We start from the raw sequence: 14,991 nt of genomic DNA on the forward strand, positions 1-14,991 counted from the left end.
TAATACTCGACCTTGCCACAGACCACAATAAAAACAAATTAGAGAATATACTGCCAAGCTTTTGTAATTACCAAGATCATTTGGAGTTATGTGTGCAAATATGCGAATGCGAAAAATTCAAATAAACAAACAGAAATTATAGCAGAGCAGGTAATACTTGACTTCATAATGGCTAATATGAATCTTGAATTGTAAGCAAAACAATTAAATAAACCTTCGTATGCCGCATTCCTAGTCTCGGAAACCAAAACTGAAATTCATATTCAATAGCACTCCATGAACGACTTGAAATCTGTTTTCGGTTTTCAGTTTTCAGCTTCAGTCTTCTGCTTGTCTTTTTACGTTTGTAATCATTTTTCCAGCACATTAAAAAATCATTTAATTTCCTGCATCGGCTAATTTACATTGAACGTGCCAGACAGAGAGGCCATCTAGACTTGGAGTTGTATGTGGATATGGAGATGGAGAGGATAGCTAATGGCACCCAGCCAGGTGATGATGCGCCAAGTCGAAGACAATGACGATTTGTAATTTCTGATGCCTGCTGCTCTAGAGCTTCGAGAGGGGCGGACCTTGAAATACATATGTATCCGTATCTGTATCTGCAGATCCGAATCTATGTTTGCTTTGTAACCTAGAATGCTGACGAGTGGAGCGCCGCCAACGTGTAATTTAAATTAAACTACGATAATTTCTGATGCAATGCCCCCCAAGACGGACAGAATCAATTAAGGCGTCTTTTGATGTAAATTGCGCCTCACTTTGAATATGCCGTGCCACTCTAGATGATGATATTTCGAGAGCGATTTTGGATTCGAGATCTCCGTGGCACCGAGTTCTTCGCACACCGACTGCATTTTTCGCCCGACGCGAAGGTCGCTGCCTTTTGCCAGAATCCGGAGTAAAAGTCGATTGACTCACACACAAAATTGCCAAACTTTGACATTTTGGAACCGCTCTAAAGTGAACTGAAGTGGATGTGAGTAAGCTGGGTGTGGATGAATTATGATAGGGATGACTATAAGGAAATTAGGGGTTTCAAAAAATGAGACTCTTCCGAGAACCTATTTATAAAGAAAGCTTTTAATGTTGAGCTATAAGTTACCTTTTTTATTTAACAAATTGAGGGAGCAAATGTCTTAAAAAGGCCTTGAAATAAATCTATAATATTGTCGTTTAAACACCTATTTTCGTTTAACGTCTTAATTAACAACTTCAAAAATCATGCCGGCAGTTATTGATAACATTCCGTCAAGAGACGAAGGCACGCGAAGGTCGCACCTGGGAATCGTTGGCGCTCATCCTCCGTGGCTCCACTCACCTATGGCATTTGAGCGATGGACCCGCGATCTCGATCGCTCTGCAACTCAATGGCTGTCATAAAAGACGCATTCACAGTGCACTCCATACTCCATAAAGTAATTGCACTCACACACAGGCCGCCTTGTGCAGTTGGCCAAATTGCCAAATTAGTTGCTGCTAGTGCAGCACCATTCAGTGGAGCCCAGCTCTCGCAGCTCTGGGCATGTGGATCTCACTACTACACGGCATAATTAAAACGTATGCGAAGCAATTAAACTTGAAACAGAACGGTGGGGCAGAAGGAGCTGGCCTGCGAGCTGTGGCACGGGCATTCATATGCGGCTAAATTCGGGCGCAGGCAGGGGCATAATGATTGATGTCGGCCAATACACTCAGAAAAACATCGATGTTCTCAAAAAGTTAAATACGTCAAATTTAGACAAAGAACATGGCTTTTGATTCTGTTATTTAACTGGATAACTTTTAAACATTATGAGCCAATGAAATTAGTGTCTTCCTAAGAATGGAACACTGAATTCATTAATAATTACAGTCAATAAATTTTGCAAATAAACGTCGGCTTTTTATATATTTCCATGTGTACGCACACGTAACCAAAGCAAATAAAAGCTTGTGACTAAACATTGCATTTTGTGGGCGCTGGGAGCATGGGTCCTGTGATTTATTTACGGCCCCAGCGGTCATAAAGATGGTTCCCACTGCCAGTCAAGGCAACAATGATGATGGTGTTGCAGCTACCGAAAAATTTGCCTTTTGTTTGGGGGACTGGTGTGCAGTGCACTTTAGTCATTGTTACACAATTCCGGATTTGGTTTGAGCCACATTAGATGGCCGAAATCAATTGAAGAACCCTCGATGAATGCGTGCCACGTTTGTGGTTTGCCCCACAGGTCATCGGATGAATGGTCCATTGTCTCTGGCCATGGAATGCCGCAGATTGCACAGCGATAATGTGCCGGAGTTCGCGGCTAATCCGCTGGCCAAGTGTGGAGCTACGTGTGGATCAACTCGACGCCACTTGTAAGAACTTGAGCTCCGACTACATCCTCTTGCGTGGGGGTCAACCTGTTTCTGTTTGCTGTTCGGCGGGGGTGGGGGCGCGGGCCATTTGATTGGCACTTTCTGCGGGCCTACCCACATCCACATCAGCACCTCGATGATGAGCATGTGCTCACGGATTCGGATTCCGAAACTGAATCAGCACACCTTTTAATAGACAATGGGCAAACATGCTTACTATTCTCGCACGTTGCCATATCGATAAGCACTTTGATCCAACTTCCGCCTTCCCAGCGAACTCTGTGAGATCCGCGAAGATAAGGTTGGGCCAACTATGTGTATCTCTACACCATCTACATCGGAGTATCTACATCTATCCATGACACTGAACCTCGGCGGCCTCATCCTTAGCTCGCAGCATTGACATTGAAACTCTGACACGCTGGAACGAGCCGGCAAATTTGATCTCGGGTGTAATTCATCTCAATTGGACCCAATGTTTGGGTAGCACAGTGGTGTAAACCATCGAAAGCAATAGGATTGGCTAGTAAATGCTGTATAGAAAAATAATTATTGCCTTTGCCCCACTGTGGCTGTTGGCTATTAAACAATTAAAAACCAACAGCGAAAACAATAACAAGCCCAACTACAAGACACCGAAAACTTTAATAAAGAGCATCTTAAGTTGTGGAATTTTTCAAAGCTACAAGCAGGCGAAGCCGACAAAGTCTTAGGGCCGAATACCATAGTAATGTTATGTAGTTTCGAAAAACACTTTCGATTTCAGGTGATGATTGTGCAAGATGGTGATGGTTCAGTGGGTCGGTAGTCCAGGTCGGGTCAGCTCCCCACCAAGTAGCAGCTGGCCCACCTGAGTTCGGACTTTTACCAGCGCAGAACACGTCTCGTTATGGCCATTATACGAGCAACTGGGTGCTGGGAAATTGTGGGAGCCTCCAACTCGGCTCATAATTCCTGTCATTTGGATTGGAACTGGAACTCTCAATTGGCATGTGAATGAATGAATGACGAGGCTGTCATTATCACGAATGCAATTCGCCGAAAGCGGAGATCCGTCTCTGAGTGGGGGAGTCGATCGATCATTATCACCATTATCCGAACGCTTCTCGGTTGTCGATCTTCATCTGCTCGCAGCCAAATGTCAAGGCACATCCTTTCTTCTTTTGCATGTCGCCTCGCAGAATGCTGAACAATCTAACCCCCAACAATTAATAATAATAAGTTGCCCCATAATAGGTGCTTTGCCTCAGAAAAACTGAGCGAATGCCGCAAGGTTTGTTATTTGTAATATGAAGAGCGGTTTACACAGGTGGTAGGAAAGTAATTTCAATGACAAAATAAACTCTTTTTTTTCGAAAAATCAAAAACCCAATTGGTACTTATATTACATTCAGTTTGTTTAAAAATATGATATTTCATGATCATGATACATCCGATCCCATAAACACTGCAACTCGCTTTGCACTTGCTTCTTGTAGAGCAAAAAGCAATTTCGAATCAATTTGAAGTCGAATTGAGCGCCTTTGGAGTTCACCCTCATCATTGGAGCAATTGTCTTGCCGAAAATTAATTGCTTGGCCCCAAAAGACGAAAGGCATCCGACGGACTCTCTAGGCCGCGATTAGTTGTGGTCCTAATTTTCGGACATTATTGCGTTGGCAAATTGCAAAAGGTGGCAGAAAATCAGCGATAAGAGCCATCAACCTTGAGGGATTCAGGCTGAAATGAAAACGAAGCGCTGGCAGCCAAAAAGATACTAGATACGAAGCACTTGGGTTTTCAATTCCACTTGCAATGGACAAGCATAGGTTTTCTCTTGAGAGCTTATCTGTGCAATTGATTCGCCATCGAATTCAATAAACTCTGACAAAATGATGCCACATTTTGTGGCATAAATCAAACGCATTGTTGCAGCAGCCGCAAATTCGCTTCCTTGATTCCGTGCCATACCTACGTATCTGTACATATATCTGTGCCTTTGAGTGTGGGTGACGAGGATGATCCACGGACGGACGAACTAGATGTTTTGCAAGGCATCTGCTGCAGCTCGGCTCACGAATTTCGGAATTTATGATTTTCTACTGATGTAATAATAATCATGCACAGCCCCAGACGACAGGTGAAAAATTGTTACAATTTGATGGCTCTGCCAGTCGCAACAACGTGATGCGCCACCGCAGCAAGCTGCTGCAGTTGCAAGTTGCAAGTTGCAAGTTGCTAGTCCAGCCCCCTTCCACCTTGTGGGCTTGTGGGTTGCTGTGGGCCCCACCATCGCAACATGGGTCGCTTTTTTATGGGCCTCCAAATCGCTTCTTTATTGCTGAGACCGCCGCTGTCGCTGCTACAGATTTCGAATTTTTAGAATGTGAAGTTCGCTGGGCTAATTAGATATGCACGTATTGGCTGGCACATTATTTATTGCACATTGCATGTATTTTCAGTGGATCTCTGTGCGCCTGGGGACTGGGAAACCTACCAAGCCAAGAGTGAAAAAACGAAATTATCTCGGAAATATAACAATAATATAAAGTGGACATTTATAGTTGTGGCATTATAAATATTTGTATCGAAGTGATTAAGTAAATGATTTTTATAGCGCTTGTATTTTATATTTTAAGTTCGTTTAGGACTCAAAATGACTTCTGGGTAATTAAACTGCTTTCAATAATGCCAATGCTGTCAACGCCAATTTCAATGATGGCAATTCTTATAAAATTTCAACGAGATATTGTCGGTTTGAAATGTAATAGCTACAAGTTTAATGGGTTAGATAAGTGTTATGTGGCACCCCTGGCTATTGGCAGTTGGGAACTTCCAAGGCAAGTTCGAGATACAAAATGTGAAGGTCAGACTGCAAAATGCTCCCCTTTTTTTTGGTCTTTAGCAGGCACTCGAAGAGCGCTAAGAGACATTCAATCATTCTTTCGACCTTGTCGCCTTGACGTTGAAACCCTAAACTTGTTGGCTTCTGTGTGAAAATGGCAGTTGAACAAATAGCGATCAGTGTTTGGCGTTGAGTCAGTCAATCAGTCAGTTTGTGCTCGCAAATGAGATAGATTACAATGGGTTCTCGGCTGAAATTGTTCTATGGATCTTAGGCCTCTGAGCTGGGGGCTGCTCCCCCCTCCCGCTCCACCATCAAGCGACCCAGACAAACAGACAATGAGTACGAGTATATTGTAAGAATGCCAAATGTAAACCGAATTGCTGACGGCTGTTGTCTGGGTCGCCGCTTCTGCTCAAGTGGCATGCCACCAGAAATACTGAAGATTAAAGACAAAAACCCAAAATCATAGACTGACTTGAAAGCACCCATCTATCTATGTATCTACCTATCTATCTATCTATCTATCTATCTATTAAAGCTAGCGCCAATGCAATTTCGGGCTTCATCTTCGACTAGTAATCAAAAGTCGGGGACTCTCCACTTTACATTGCTGCAACACGCAAAACAAAAATAGTAAAAAAATCGAGAAAAAATCACAAAAATGAGACGCCAAAGCAGATTAATTATGAAGCCCCGAGTCTCAGCCAGAGTTTTGAGTCTGAGCTGGGCCGACAGCCAGAAGGAAGCTTAGGAAGCAATCTTGGCTCAGTTTTGAGGCAGGTGAATGTGCTGAATGCCACCAGGCACATGGCAGCGTCTATTTTTGTTGAGTGTTTGACATATGATTTTTGCTAAATGAAAAATCTTTCGAGTCTTCGACTTGCAGTTGGCAGAATTTTCGTAATGGTTTTTGGGGCTATTGCGAAAAATCTTTTATTTGCCGGTTAGTCAGTCGGTTCTTTCACAACCCATTCGACTTGGCTGAGCTCTCCAGCCTCATATCCAATACCCATGCCAATCCCCCCACCTGCCGGAGCAGATCTCTTTGCTTGGCAATAAAAGGCTGACAAGAAATCAATGAGCATAAATAAGTTTAGAGCGGAACCAAGCGGCCTCCTAATACTGGGCACTAAATAGCAGTTTAATTGGCACCCACGGCGGCAACAATGGCTCGGATTAGGCGGCCCAATTGCCGCCTGGTGCTGCACCAGGAGTCATCCGGCGGAGCAGGCTGGCCCACCATTGGCACATCGCATAATTGTGGCCATGATGCTGCAAAATCAAACCACCTGAACAAGAGGAACGAATTGGGAAATCGTCAAAGCATCTGCTTTTAAACCCTTTAAGAGTTTTTTAGAAAATTCTAATCATAGCTTATATTCTATTATATCGAAAGAGTATTTTTTGTATGCTCAGAAACCTTTAGCCAACTTGGTCGAATTGTTTTTCTTCGCAGAAACAATAACAAGATAACAATTACCACAGTGGATTCAATTAGGTGAGCGTTGCATAAGTGCCAGCTTACTTAATTAAAGTATTCAAATAAGTTCGAACGATTGCGGCTGGTGGGAGCCGCTGAAAAGGGTCTTTGCTCACTTTCTAACTCGCATTTTGCTCTCAATACTCGAGTACGGGTATTTTCGAAGCTGCGTAATCGCGGCCCCAAACAGCAACCAGACCCCATCCCACCCCAAAAACCCAAACCAAAATCCCAAAAAAAAAAAGAGACGAAACTGAAAACCAATCCAATTCAATTCCAATCCGAAATCCACTCGCGCTGATGTGTCTTCTTTGTTGTTGGCTGTTGGAAATTTCTCTGGCTGTGTTGCCACAAGAGTTCGACATGTGAAGTATCATAAACATTCACTTTTATCTACGAAATGCAGCGACGAATGGAGCGTCGTCGTCACCCAATTTCCTGCTGCTACTTGATACAGTTTTTTAACGTGGACAAGGTCGTTGGAGAGCCGCCTGTCATTCAGTACACATTTTTTTTCGGCCCATTTGCTTGTTGCGGTTTATGCAATAGGCAAACATCACAACAATGGGTAAGGGTAATTGATGCCAGGCTGGTAAGTCAGTCGGTGAGTTAGTAGTGGCTCCTTAATTCCTGTCAATGTGTCATCGCTCCACAAACTCACATTTTCCGCCAAGGAAACGGATGCCTGCCTCCACATCCCAAAGTCGGATATACCACAAACGGTGTAAGTACTTAGGATTAATTGCACTTGAGCCCAGTAACTCAATGGGTTCGATGGCAAATTTCTTTGCTGCTGAGAGTCTTTGGCCTTTATGGCCCATACAATGCCATAATAATGGAGCGCTAAATGGGTTAGCAACGCCACCATCATTATCGGGCATAAACCACATCAAAGTGGCGCCAAAGGGCATCGAAAATAATGCGAATATCCGTATGTACTTATTGTTTCTTTCTCACAAGCCGCCTTTTTTGGCAGGGCCAAATTATTCAAGTGCTTCCAAAAATAATTCGAAAAGTTTGTACCATTTTAAACGCGACGAGGGGCGGGAGAAGGTGTCAATATGCAAATTGGCAAGGGTCGAATTGATTGATCGCCTCTCAAAGTAATTATGCATAATAATCTAGTGAAATAAGCGAAAATAATAATATGGTAGCCGGCCACGGGGCGTATACGTGATGGGAAAACAAAGCAGTGGTAAGTGCTTGACAATACAAGAAGGCTGATATCTATAAACGCCAATTACTATATATGAATTATTGGGCTGTAACTATTGTGTATTATTGTTATGCTGTATCTATTTACAGCATAATAATAATTTAAATGAAGGAATTTACTTCTACTATAGTTACACCATGCTTTGTTTTCCCATTACGTATACGACCCGTGGACGGCTACCATATTATATTATAGGCTATTATATTTTTAATATTATATGCAATTTTAGCATACAACTGGACTTAATCCTATGTTTTATCTTTGTGTTTTAACAAGCTTCCCGATGATGTTCCTATTTATTTTACATATGTTTAAGGAAGATACATTCTAAAAACGGTTTATTAATGCAACATTTATAGATTTTTGCTATAAAACGAAACTTGCAAAATACCTTATATAGCCCTTTGGTTTAGGATCTCTTTGCAAAGACCATAAAAACAACGAGTATCTTGAAAGCAATTAAAGATCGTAAAGTTAAACAGTGCTTCGGCCAGATCTTTATTATTCACTTTTCAGTCACTTTGGGCCACGTTGAGTGCGCTCATATAATTATCTCAGTCATATCCATCATCCTAGTAAGCCACATTCGTATGCACAGCTGGAGTTCTCGGACGCGGTAACATTCCCCAGCGGATCTTCAGATGGATGCCATGGATCTCTAGCCATTAATTGTGCGAAGAGTTTCCTAATATCGCACTGGTCATCTGCTTGACCAACCCTAACTCGCTCTCCCACTTAATGTGGTTTTTATTTAAATGTGCTTGCTGAACAAAAGAAGCAGCAGCAGCAGCAACAGCAATTTGGTTGCACTCAACTGGCGGCGAATTCTTAGCAACAATTTGCTGCTCCAATTAAATTCCCAACTACGAACTCGGAGGCTTCTTCTGGCTGCGGCCAAGTGTCAGTACATTAATCATGAGGTGATTTATGGCGCCCACGCCATCGACGCATGTGCTCACGTTTTTCTCGCCGCCAGCAGCAACATCAGCGCGTGTGGGCAGCCCACTGCCACCCACCCACTCCCATTCCCCCGGAAAACACCTGCCCCCACCGCATGCATTGTTATGCTCCGTTAGCAGTTTTAGAAGCGTGTGGCAACTAAACGATGTGGCAAGAGTCGACCAAATTGTTGCCGTGGGCGTAGGAGCTGCAACATCAGTAACAGCAGCATCAGTAGCATCCCCTTCCGAAAACTTCCTCGACCAGGTGTCAAAAGCCAGCCATAACCAAGATGAGGAATACAACATCCACAATCCGCAGTCCAAATGCCCATTGGTGCCAGGCGATCCGATGAGTTTATTAAGCTGGCACTTGACAAAAAAAAGTTCAATACTTAGGAATAATAATAAACATAACTAAACTGATTTATATCAATTTGTTACAAAAATCAATTAGCCAAATTATTCCCACAAGCTAAGCATTGGATTTATGATCAACCAAATTGATATTTTCTTTCGGTGCAGCAGCTGCCGGCGGATCGTTTGAGCTTGTCAGGTGAGGCACGTTGAGTGTTTTAATTACCGCCGGTGCACTGCGGACAGCGAGATCGGTTGCATCCGCATAAACCGGCAACTGTGGCCAGGTTTATTTGATTTACGCGTGGTCATTAGCCATTGCCAAGTGGCTAAGAAGTCTTGGTCTTGGCGCTGCCTGCCTGTCGAGAAATGTCAAAAGGTTAATTGGATTGTGGCAGCCGTAGCCGGAGATGCCACCGAAATTGAATTGAAAACTAAATCTGAAGCCGGACCCAGCCAAGAATCTTGTTGAAAGGGGAATGCCAGAATGGCTGGCCATACTCGCCACCATTGACCAGCCAACCAGAAATGGTCAATGGGTGCTCGAGTAAGTGGAATAAAGTCAAAGAGTATGGCAAATAAATTTAAAAAAATCTGTCTTATTAAAATGGGATTCCTTAATCTGTGAACAAATTTCAAAATTTAATTATAATTTTAATTAGATAACATCTAATTTGAATTAAGGAACTTTCATATATCTGCAATTTGCTTATCCTTACTCCCAAAATCCAATCAAGCGGCTAATACTCGCGAGGCATGCAACCGATTAAAGAAGCCGCAGAAGATGAGTTCATCCAATCCAATCCGCATCGAAGACAGCCTGGGAATCTGGGCCGTCTTCGTCCGCTGGGGCTTTGATTGATGACAGCGCCCACCGCATCGGCAGCTTCACACATTGAGTTATCGCCGGGTCTATCTCTTCATATAGCGATGGAGTCTCTTTTTGGATATGCATTAAATATGAGATTGTTTTTTTTTTTGTTTTTGCAGCCATCATGTCGTTCGCTTTTAAGCGTTCAGTTCGCTTAAGTGACAGCCGAGTTGTAGTTGCTTCGCAGTTGTTTTTCGAGATGATACACCTACCTACCTACCTGCCCACCTACCTGAGTTCCTCCGTCTCCGTCCCGCTCTCCTGGATCCCCCATACTCCTGTCCCCTTAACTGAAGTCGATTAAAATTCCTCCAAAATGTTGAATGTTAATCGCTCATTGTTTGAGGAGGCGCACAAAATTAAATTGTTTGCTTTTTCGAAAATTTGACATACAGCAGATTTGACGTGGTTGTTGCTGCTGCTGTTGTTGCTGTTGTTGTTGTCACCTTTCAAGCTGCCGCCGCCAACAGCTGAGTGCATTTTCAAAAAATGTTTCTTGCAGCTCTTTTAATTGCATTCCCTAGCCCCGCGATGGCAATCAACGCAGACAAGTTAATTAAAACCTAGCACAGCAATTTCACCAGATTAGCATCAGCAGATCCTGAACAGAGAACACCAGCTGCAGTTCTATATAAAAGTTTTTTTATACAAAAGAAATCGATTTACAAAAAAGCTGACGGTATCTAGAAAAGTACGTTGCACCAGTAGGAGGAATGTGAGATAGACTGCGTGTGGGGTTCATTTAGTATTCGCCATTTCCGTACTGCTGGATCTTCAGCAGGTCGCAGGAGAACTGGAAAAGCTGCTCGCACTTGGCCGGCTTCTTGGCATCCGGATGGAAAGGCCCCTTTCCGCCGTTGGAGAGGTAAGTGCCACCCTGGCCCTCGATGGAGGGATCAATGGCCGCGAAGACCACCGTGCGGGATCCCCGTTCCGGAGTCTTGAAGAATAGCTTCTTAAAGATGGGCACCGATGTGGTGGCCGAGTGCTCGAACAGATCCGTGTCCACAATGCCCGGATGCACTACGTTGACCTGCACGTGCGACTTTTCCGCATCGAGCAGTGTCTGCAGATGGCGGGTGAACAAGATTTGAGCAAGCTTAGACTGACTGTAGGCGGTTCCCGGATAATAGTGTTTCCTGAAAAGAGTAAAACATAGTTAATAAGGAACTATGGTAAAATTAATCAAACGTACGTTCCGTTGATGTCCTTATAGTTGATGCGTCCAATGAGATTCACACAGGAGCTGACGTTCACGATCCTGGAGTTCCTTCCCTCCTTGCCTGCCGCCCTCAATTGAGGCAGAAGCAGGTGGGTGAGCAGAAAGTGGCCCAGGAAGTTGATGGCAAAGTGCGACTCGTAGCCATCGGCGGTTAGTTTGAAGGGCGCAAACATGATGCCAGCATTGTTCAGCAACAAATCCACTTTTGAATACCGCTCCTTAATGAGCTGGGCAAAGGCCTTTACGGATTTTAGATCCCCAACATCCAGTTGCTCGCAAATGAGCTTGCCCTTGGTAGCTTTTAGGTCCACTATGGATGCAACTGCGGTTTCGGCACTTTTGGGATCACGAACGCCTGTTATAAATACATAAATAAAAGTGAGCCACTGACGAAAATTGCTGAGAATGCAGAACTTAATTATTAAATAAAATACCTCTTTAAATGAACGTTTTCTCTGATCTACACTATTTTACACAATTATTTTACACAAAATATAAGCAATATAGGCGACACCTAGCGTCTGTATAGCGTACTTCTAGTTGTGTTTTTACATTGTACATTTTACATATGTTCAATGTAGAAAATAACAGTTGACTGTTAAATGATTAAAATGTTTATTATTTTAAGTAGCTCAACGATTAAATAAAATATATTTAAGAAAAAAAAAATGATTTCTCAATTAATGAATTTTTTTAAAAGTAAGTAAGAAGTTGGAAAAAAGCTTTTAAATGGACTAATCTTGCTTTCAAAAATGTAAACGTGAAAATACAAAAAAATGTTTGATAACTATGACCCTTTTCATTGAAATTTAGAATTCTTTTCTCTGGCCAGTCAATGAACTCTTATCGCTTGTCTTTCCCGAAAATCGGGACTTCTACGCGACTTGGTTAGATAATGAAATCAGGCGAATGGGTCATGATTTCTGGATCGCATTGACAAGGGTGGGAATGGATCTGCATTTCGACGATCGGTGATTCGACGTTCGATTTTAGCTTGCCGAGCACGTGCACTTGCAGCACGGCTAAATGTTTGTGGAATTCATAAACAGATCGCCGTCTTTTGGATAGGAATAGGCCTGAAACAAGTTGTTGGGCGGGGATTGGTCAACTCACCCATGACGACAGTCATGTCGCAGGCCAGCAGCTTCTCCACGATCCGCAGTCCGATGCCGCGATTGCCTCCGGTGATGACAGCAATGCGGTCCGGTTGTTTATAAAGTGCTTAATGGATAATGGCAACAATTAGCGATCGTGGGATAAGCATCGGCTAGCAAATTGACTTACCCACTCGATCCCGTGCTTTATACTGGGCATCGTGGACGAGCCCGACGATTCCCAGGTACTGATACCGAAACTCAGTCTTCCACTCGAACCAGGACTTGGGGAACTCCTTGGTGGTCTTCGAAAAGAGGAACGCGCACAGCAGCAGGCCGACGAAGAAAATCCACAGCAAAGTTCCCAACATTATACGCTCTTATCGGATCGGATCGCCGTCTCTCCGGAACTCTGCAAAGGGAATACGGGTATTGATAAGAAATCGGGCAAAGTACGCCGGCTGATAACGAAAACCGATTCTGGTTCGTCACAGACATTAGCCATTAGCCGGCAACATTATCAATATTGGCGGGTAAATTCGCCTCGAGTGCACTTTGCGAAACTCTTCAACTGAGTCAGCAAGATTTCACGACCCGAGTGCCAGCGGGTACATCTGTTGGCCATATTCGTTGGGAATTCTAGGTGTGCTGGCCATATATACCTGCCAGAGATTGATTCGTGTCACGATTCAGCTGTGAATAGACAAGCTTCCACAATTATCATGCCTTTATATTATCAAGTTGGCCTAACAGTAGAGAGTAACAACACAATTATAGGATCAACTAATCACTTAAATGTGGTTTAATTAAAATGCTCGAAATCTTTTTGTAAAATGATCTTTGCTATCAATTAAAAAGGCTTTTAAAAATATGCTGTTTTAACGCACTAATTCTAATTCGACAGAGAAACAAGAATTTTGTTCAAAATCTCCGAATTTTCACCAGGAAACCCCATTTTTGGGGATAGAAGACAAATAACTAAAAAACATTTTAATGATTTTTATCGGTGAGCGTGTTCCGAAATCGACTTGACCCCATTGGCCGTCGAATAGCTTGAGTTGTTGCCTCTTTCCCTCAGTTTTTTCTTGTTTGCCCAGCAATTTCGAGCGTTGGTTGGTTAGCCGGGTTTATAAAGCTAATGCGATTGTTTGGCCACCGTTATTTGCAGTGCATATTTGCCACCTGCACTTTGAGCGTTGCACTCGAAACTTTATTTTTAACCGAGCGGGGGAACAATTAAATTAATTAGACAGAAGATAGTTGGGCGCGTTTATTGGGAGACAGCGAGAGAACTGGCTAAGCTGTGCTCGTAAAATGCAAATTAAAAACCCAAACAGCAGCGGCGGAATGAAAGTTGAAGAACCGAGCTTTGAGCCAAAGCCAATGAACGGGGCCAAAATAGTGAATTTGGGGCCAGAGCTGAAAATGACTGAGGCGCTAAACAGCAACAACTAGGGTCGGTTTCTTCGGGCTCTTCTTGCGGGGGAATATCTGTACGGACGACCTAGCATAGTGCACTGAGAAAAACTCTTTGGCATTGGCGTAAAATATTAATATTATTTACGAATTGTATTATAGAGTGGTTCTGCATTTTAAGAAAGTTAAGCAACTTATTTGTTTATGATTATAGTCTTCAAATGTGTATGTTGTATATAGAAAGTTTTAAATTCGATATACCTTTTATAATAAGAACTTTTAATATAAGAACTTCACTACAGATTAGTAATAGGTTTTACGTAAATTTATCATTTATCACCGAAAGTGATCGGATTTTTTCTGTGTGTACGCATGACACCACGAACGTGCTGTCAAGAGTTTCGACTTCCGTCAACAAAACGCAAAAGCTTAGCAGTTTTACTGTTGTTGCCGCGGTCGTTTTTAATTTGGCTGCATATGGTTAACTTTCTTTTTCTATTGTTGTTGCCCTTGCAGAGGGCTTTTCAATTTTACCTTCAATTTGGCTGTCGCAGGCGAAAATGCACCTGTGCCTCGATTTCTATGCTAATATTGACACCCTTTTTCAATTAAAGGCTGCGGCGGCGCTTCCTCGTCTTTTTGTTTTCTATCACGTTTTCGAAGAAGATCAATCGCTGGTGTTTGAAAACCGGATTTTCCAGCGGGCCCTTATTTTCGCCACAACCGCTCGGCGAGAAATTCAAAAGCGAACTGAACGTTAGGTTTTAATTGCGCGCCTTTCCGCCAAGAACTTGATCCACCATTGTTGTTGTTTTGTTTTGGCTTATTGCCGCTGGTCAACAGGTGAATTTTACCCACTTGCCGGCTGATCGCGCAGAAAAACAGCTGATTTTGTACAATTACTTGGTTATGCAATGGCTGGGCGGGGTGGGCGGCGTGTTGTTACCTTTGTGTGCACTCACAAAAACGCTGATTTGAAACAATTTAATTGAAATAACTGCAGACGAGCGAAAATCCAAGGTGGATATACATCGATGGCACCAGGGCTGCACTTCCTCTGTTTTCAAATATCGATTGTTGCTGTAATCATCGATGTTTGCCATCAGTAACTTTAATTTGATTTTATTGATTTGTTAATCATAAGAAACTAGAGGTTTTTAAAGAAATGTTTTTATTACGTCTTACAAAGAAACAGAGTTTGCGCGTGCAAAAAATACCTAAATGTTG

The 14,991-nt window shown here is 42.9% G+C and overlaps 1 protein-coding gene across 2 annotated transcripts; it reads right to left on the reverse strand.

The window, feature by feature from the left end:
- Nucleotides 1-10,657: 10,657 nt before the first annotated feature.
- LOC6735368 (dehydrogenase/reductase SDR family member on chromosome X) lies at nucleotides 10,658-14,834 on the reverse strand. Of its 2 annotated transcripts, none has more exons than XM_016181499.3 (5): nucleotides 14,711-14,834; nucleotides 12,539-12,760; nucleotides 12,368-12,475; nucleotides 11,228-11,609; nucleotides 10,658-11,171 (listed from the first exon to the last, which is right to left on the reverse strand). In XM_016181499.3, the coding sequence occupies exons 2-5, from the start codon at nucleotides 12,717-12,719 to the stop codon at nucleotides 10,775-10,777; spliced, it is 1,068 nt and encodes a 355-aa protein (XP_016028696.1). In that variant the 5' UTR covers nucleotides 12,720-12,760; nucleotides 14,711-14,834; the 3' UTR covers nucleotides 10,658-10,774. The 2 variants fall into 2 exon arrangements, with proteins under 2 accessions (XP_016028696.1, XP_016028695.1); XM_016181498.3 differs by lacking the exon at nucleotides 14,711-14,834 and adding an exon at nucleotides 14,299-14,649.
- Nucleotides 14,835-14,991: the final 157 nt, after the last annotated feature.

This window comes from Drosophila simulans, chromosome 2R (genome assembly GCF_016746395.2).
Source record: "Drosophila simulans strain w501 chromosome 2R, Prin_Dsim_3.1, whole genome shotgun sequence".
Classification (NCBI taxonomy): Eukaryota; Metazoa; Arthropoda; class Insecta; order Diptera; family Drosophilidae; genus Drosophila; species Drosophila simulans.

What these genes read in the sequence shown, in the direction of transcription:
- LOC6735368 (XM_016181499.3), bottom strand. Translation starts at nt 12,719, where the DNA reads ATGTTGGGAACTTTGCTGTGGATTTTCTTCGTCGGCCTGCTGCTGTGC. An exon ending in CGACATGACTGTCGTCATGG is followed by an intron (nt 11,610 to 12,367) that starts GTGAGTTGACCA and finishes TATTTATAACAG; the next exon opens with GCGTTCGTGATCCCAAAAGT. An exon ending in TATAAGGACATCAACGGAAC is followed by an intron (nt 11,172 to 11,227) that starts GTACGTTTGATT and finishes TACTCTTTTCAG; the next exon opens with GAAACACTATTATCCGGGAA.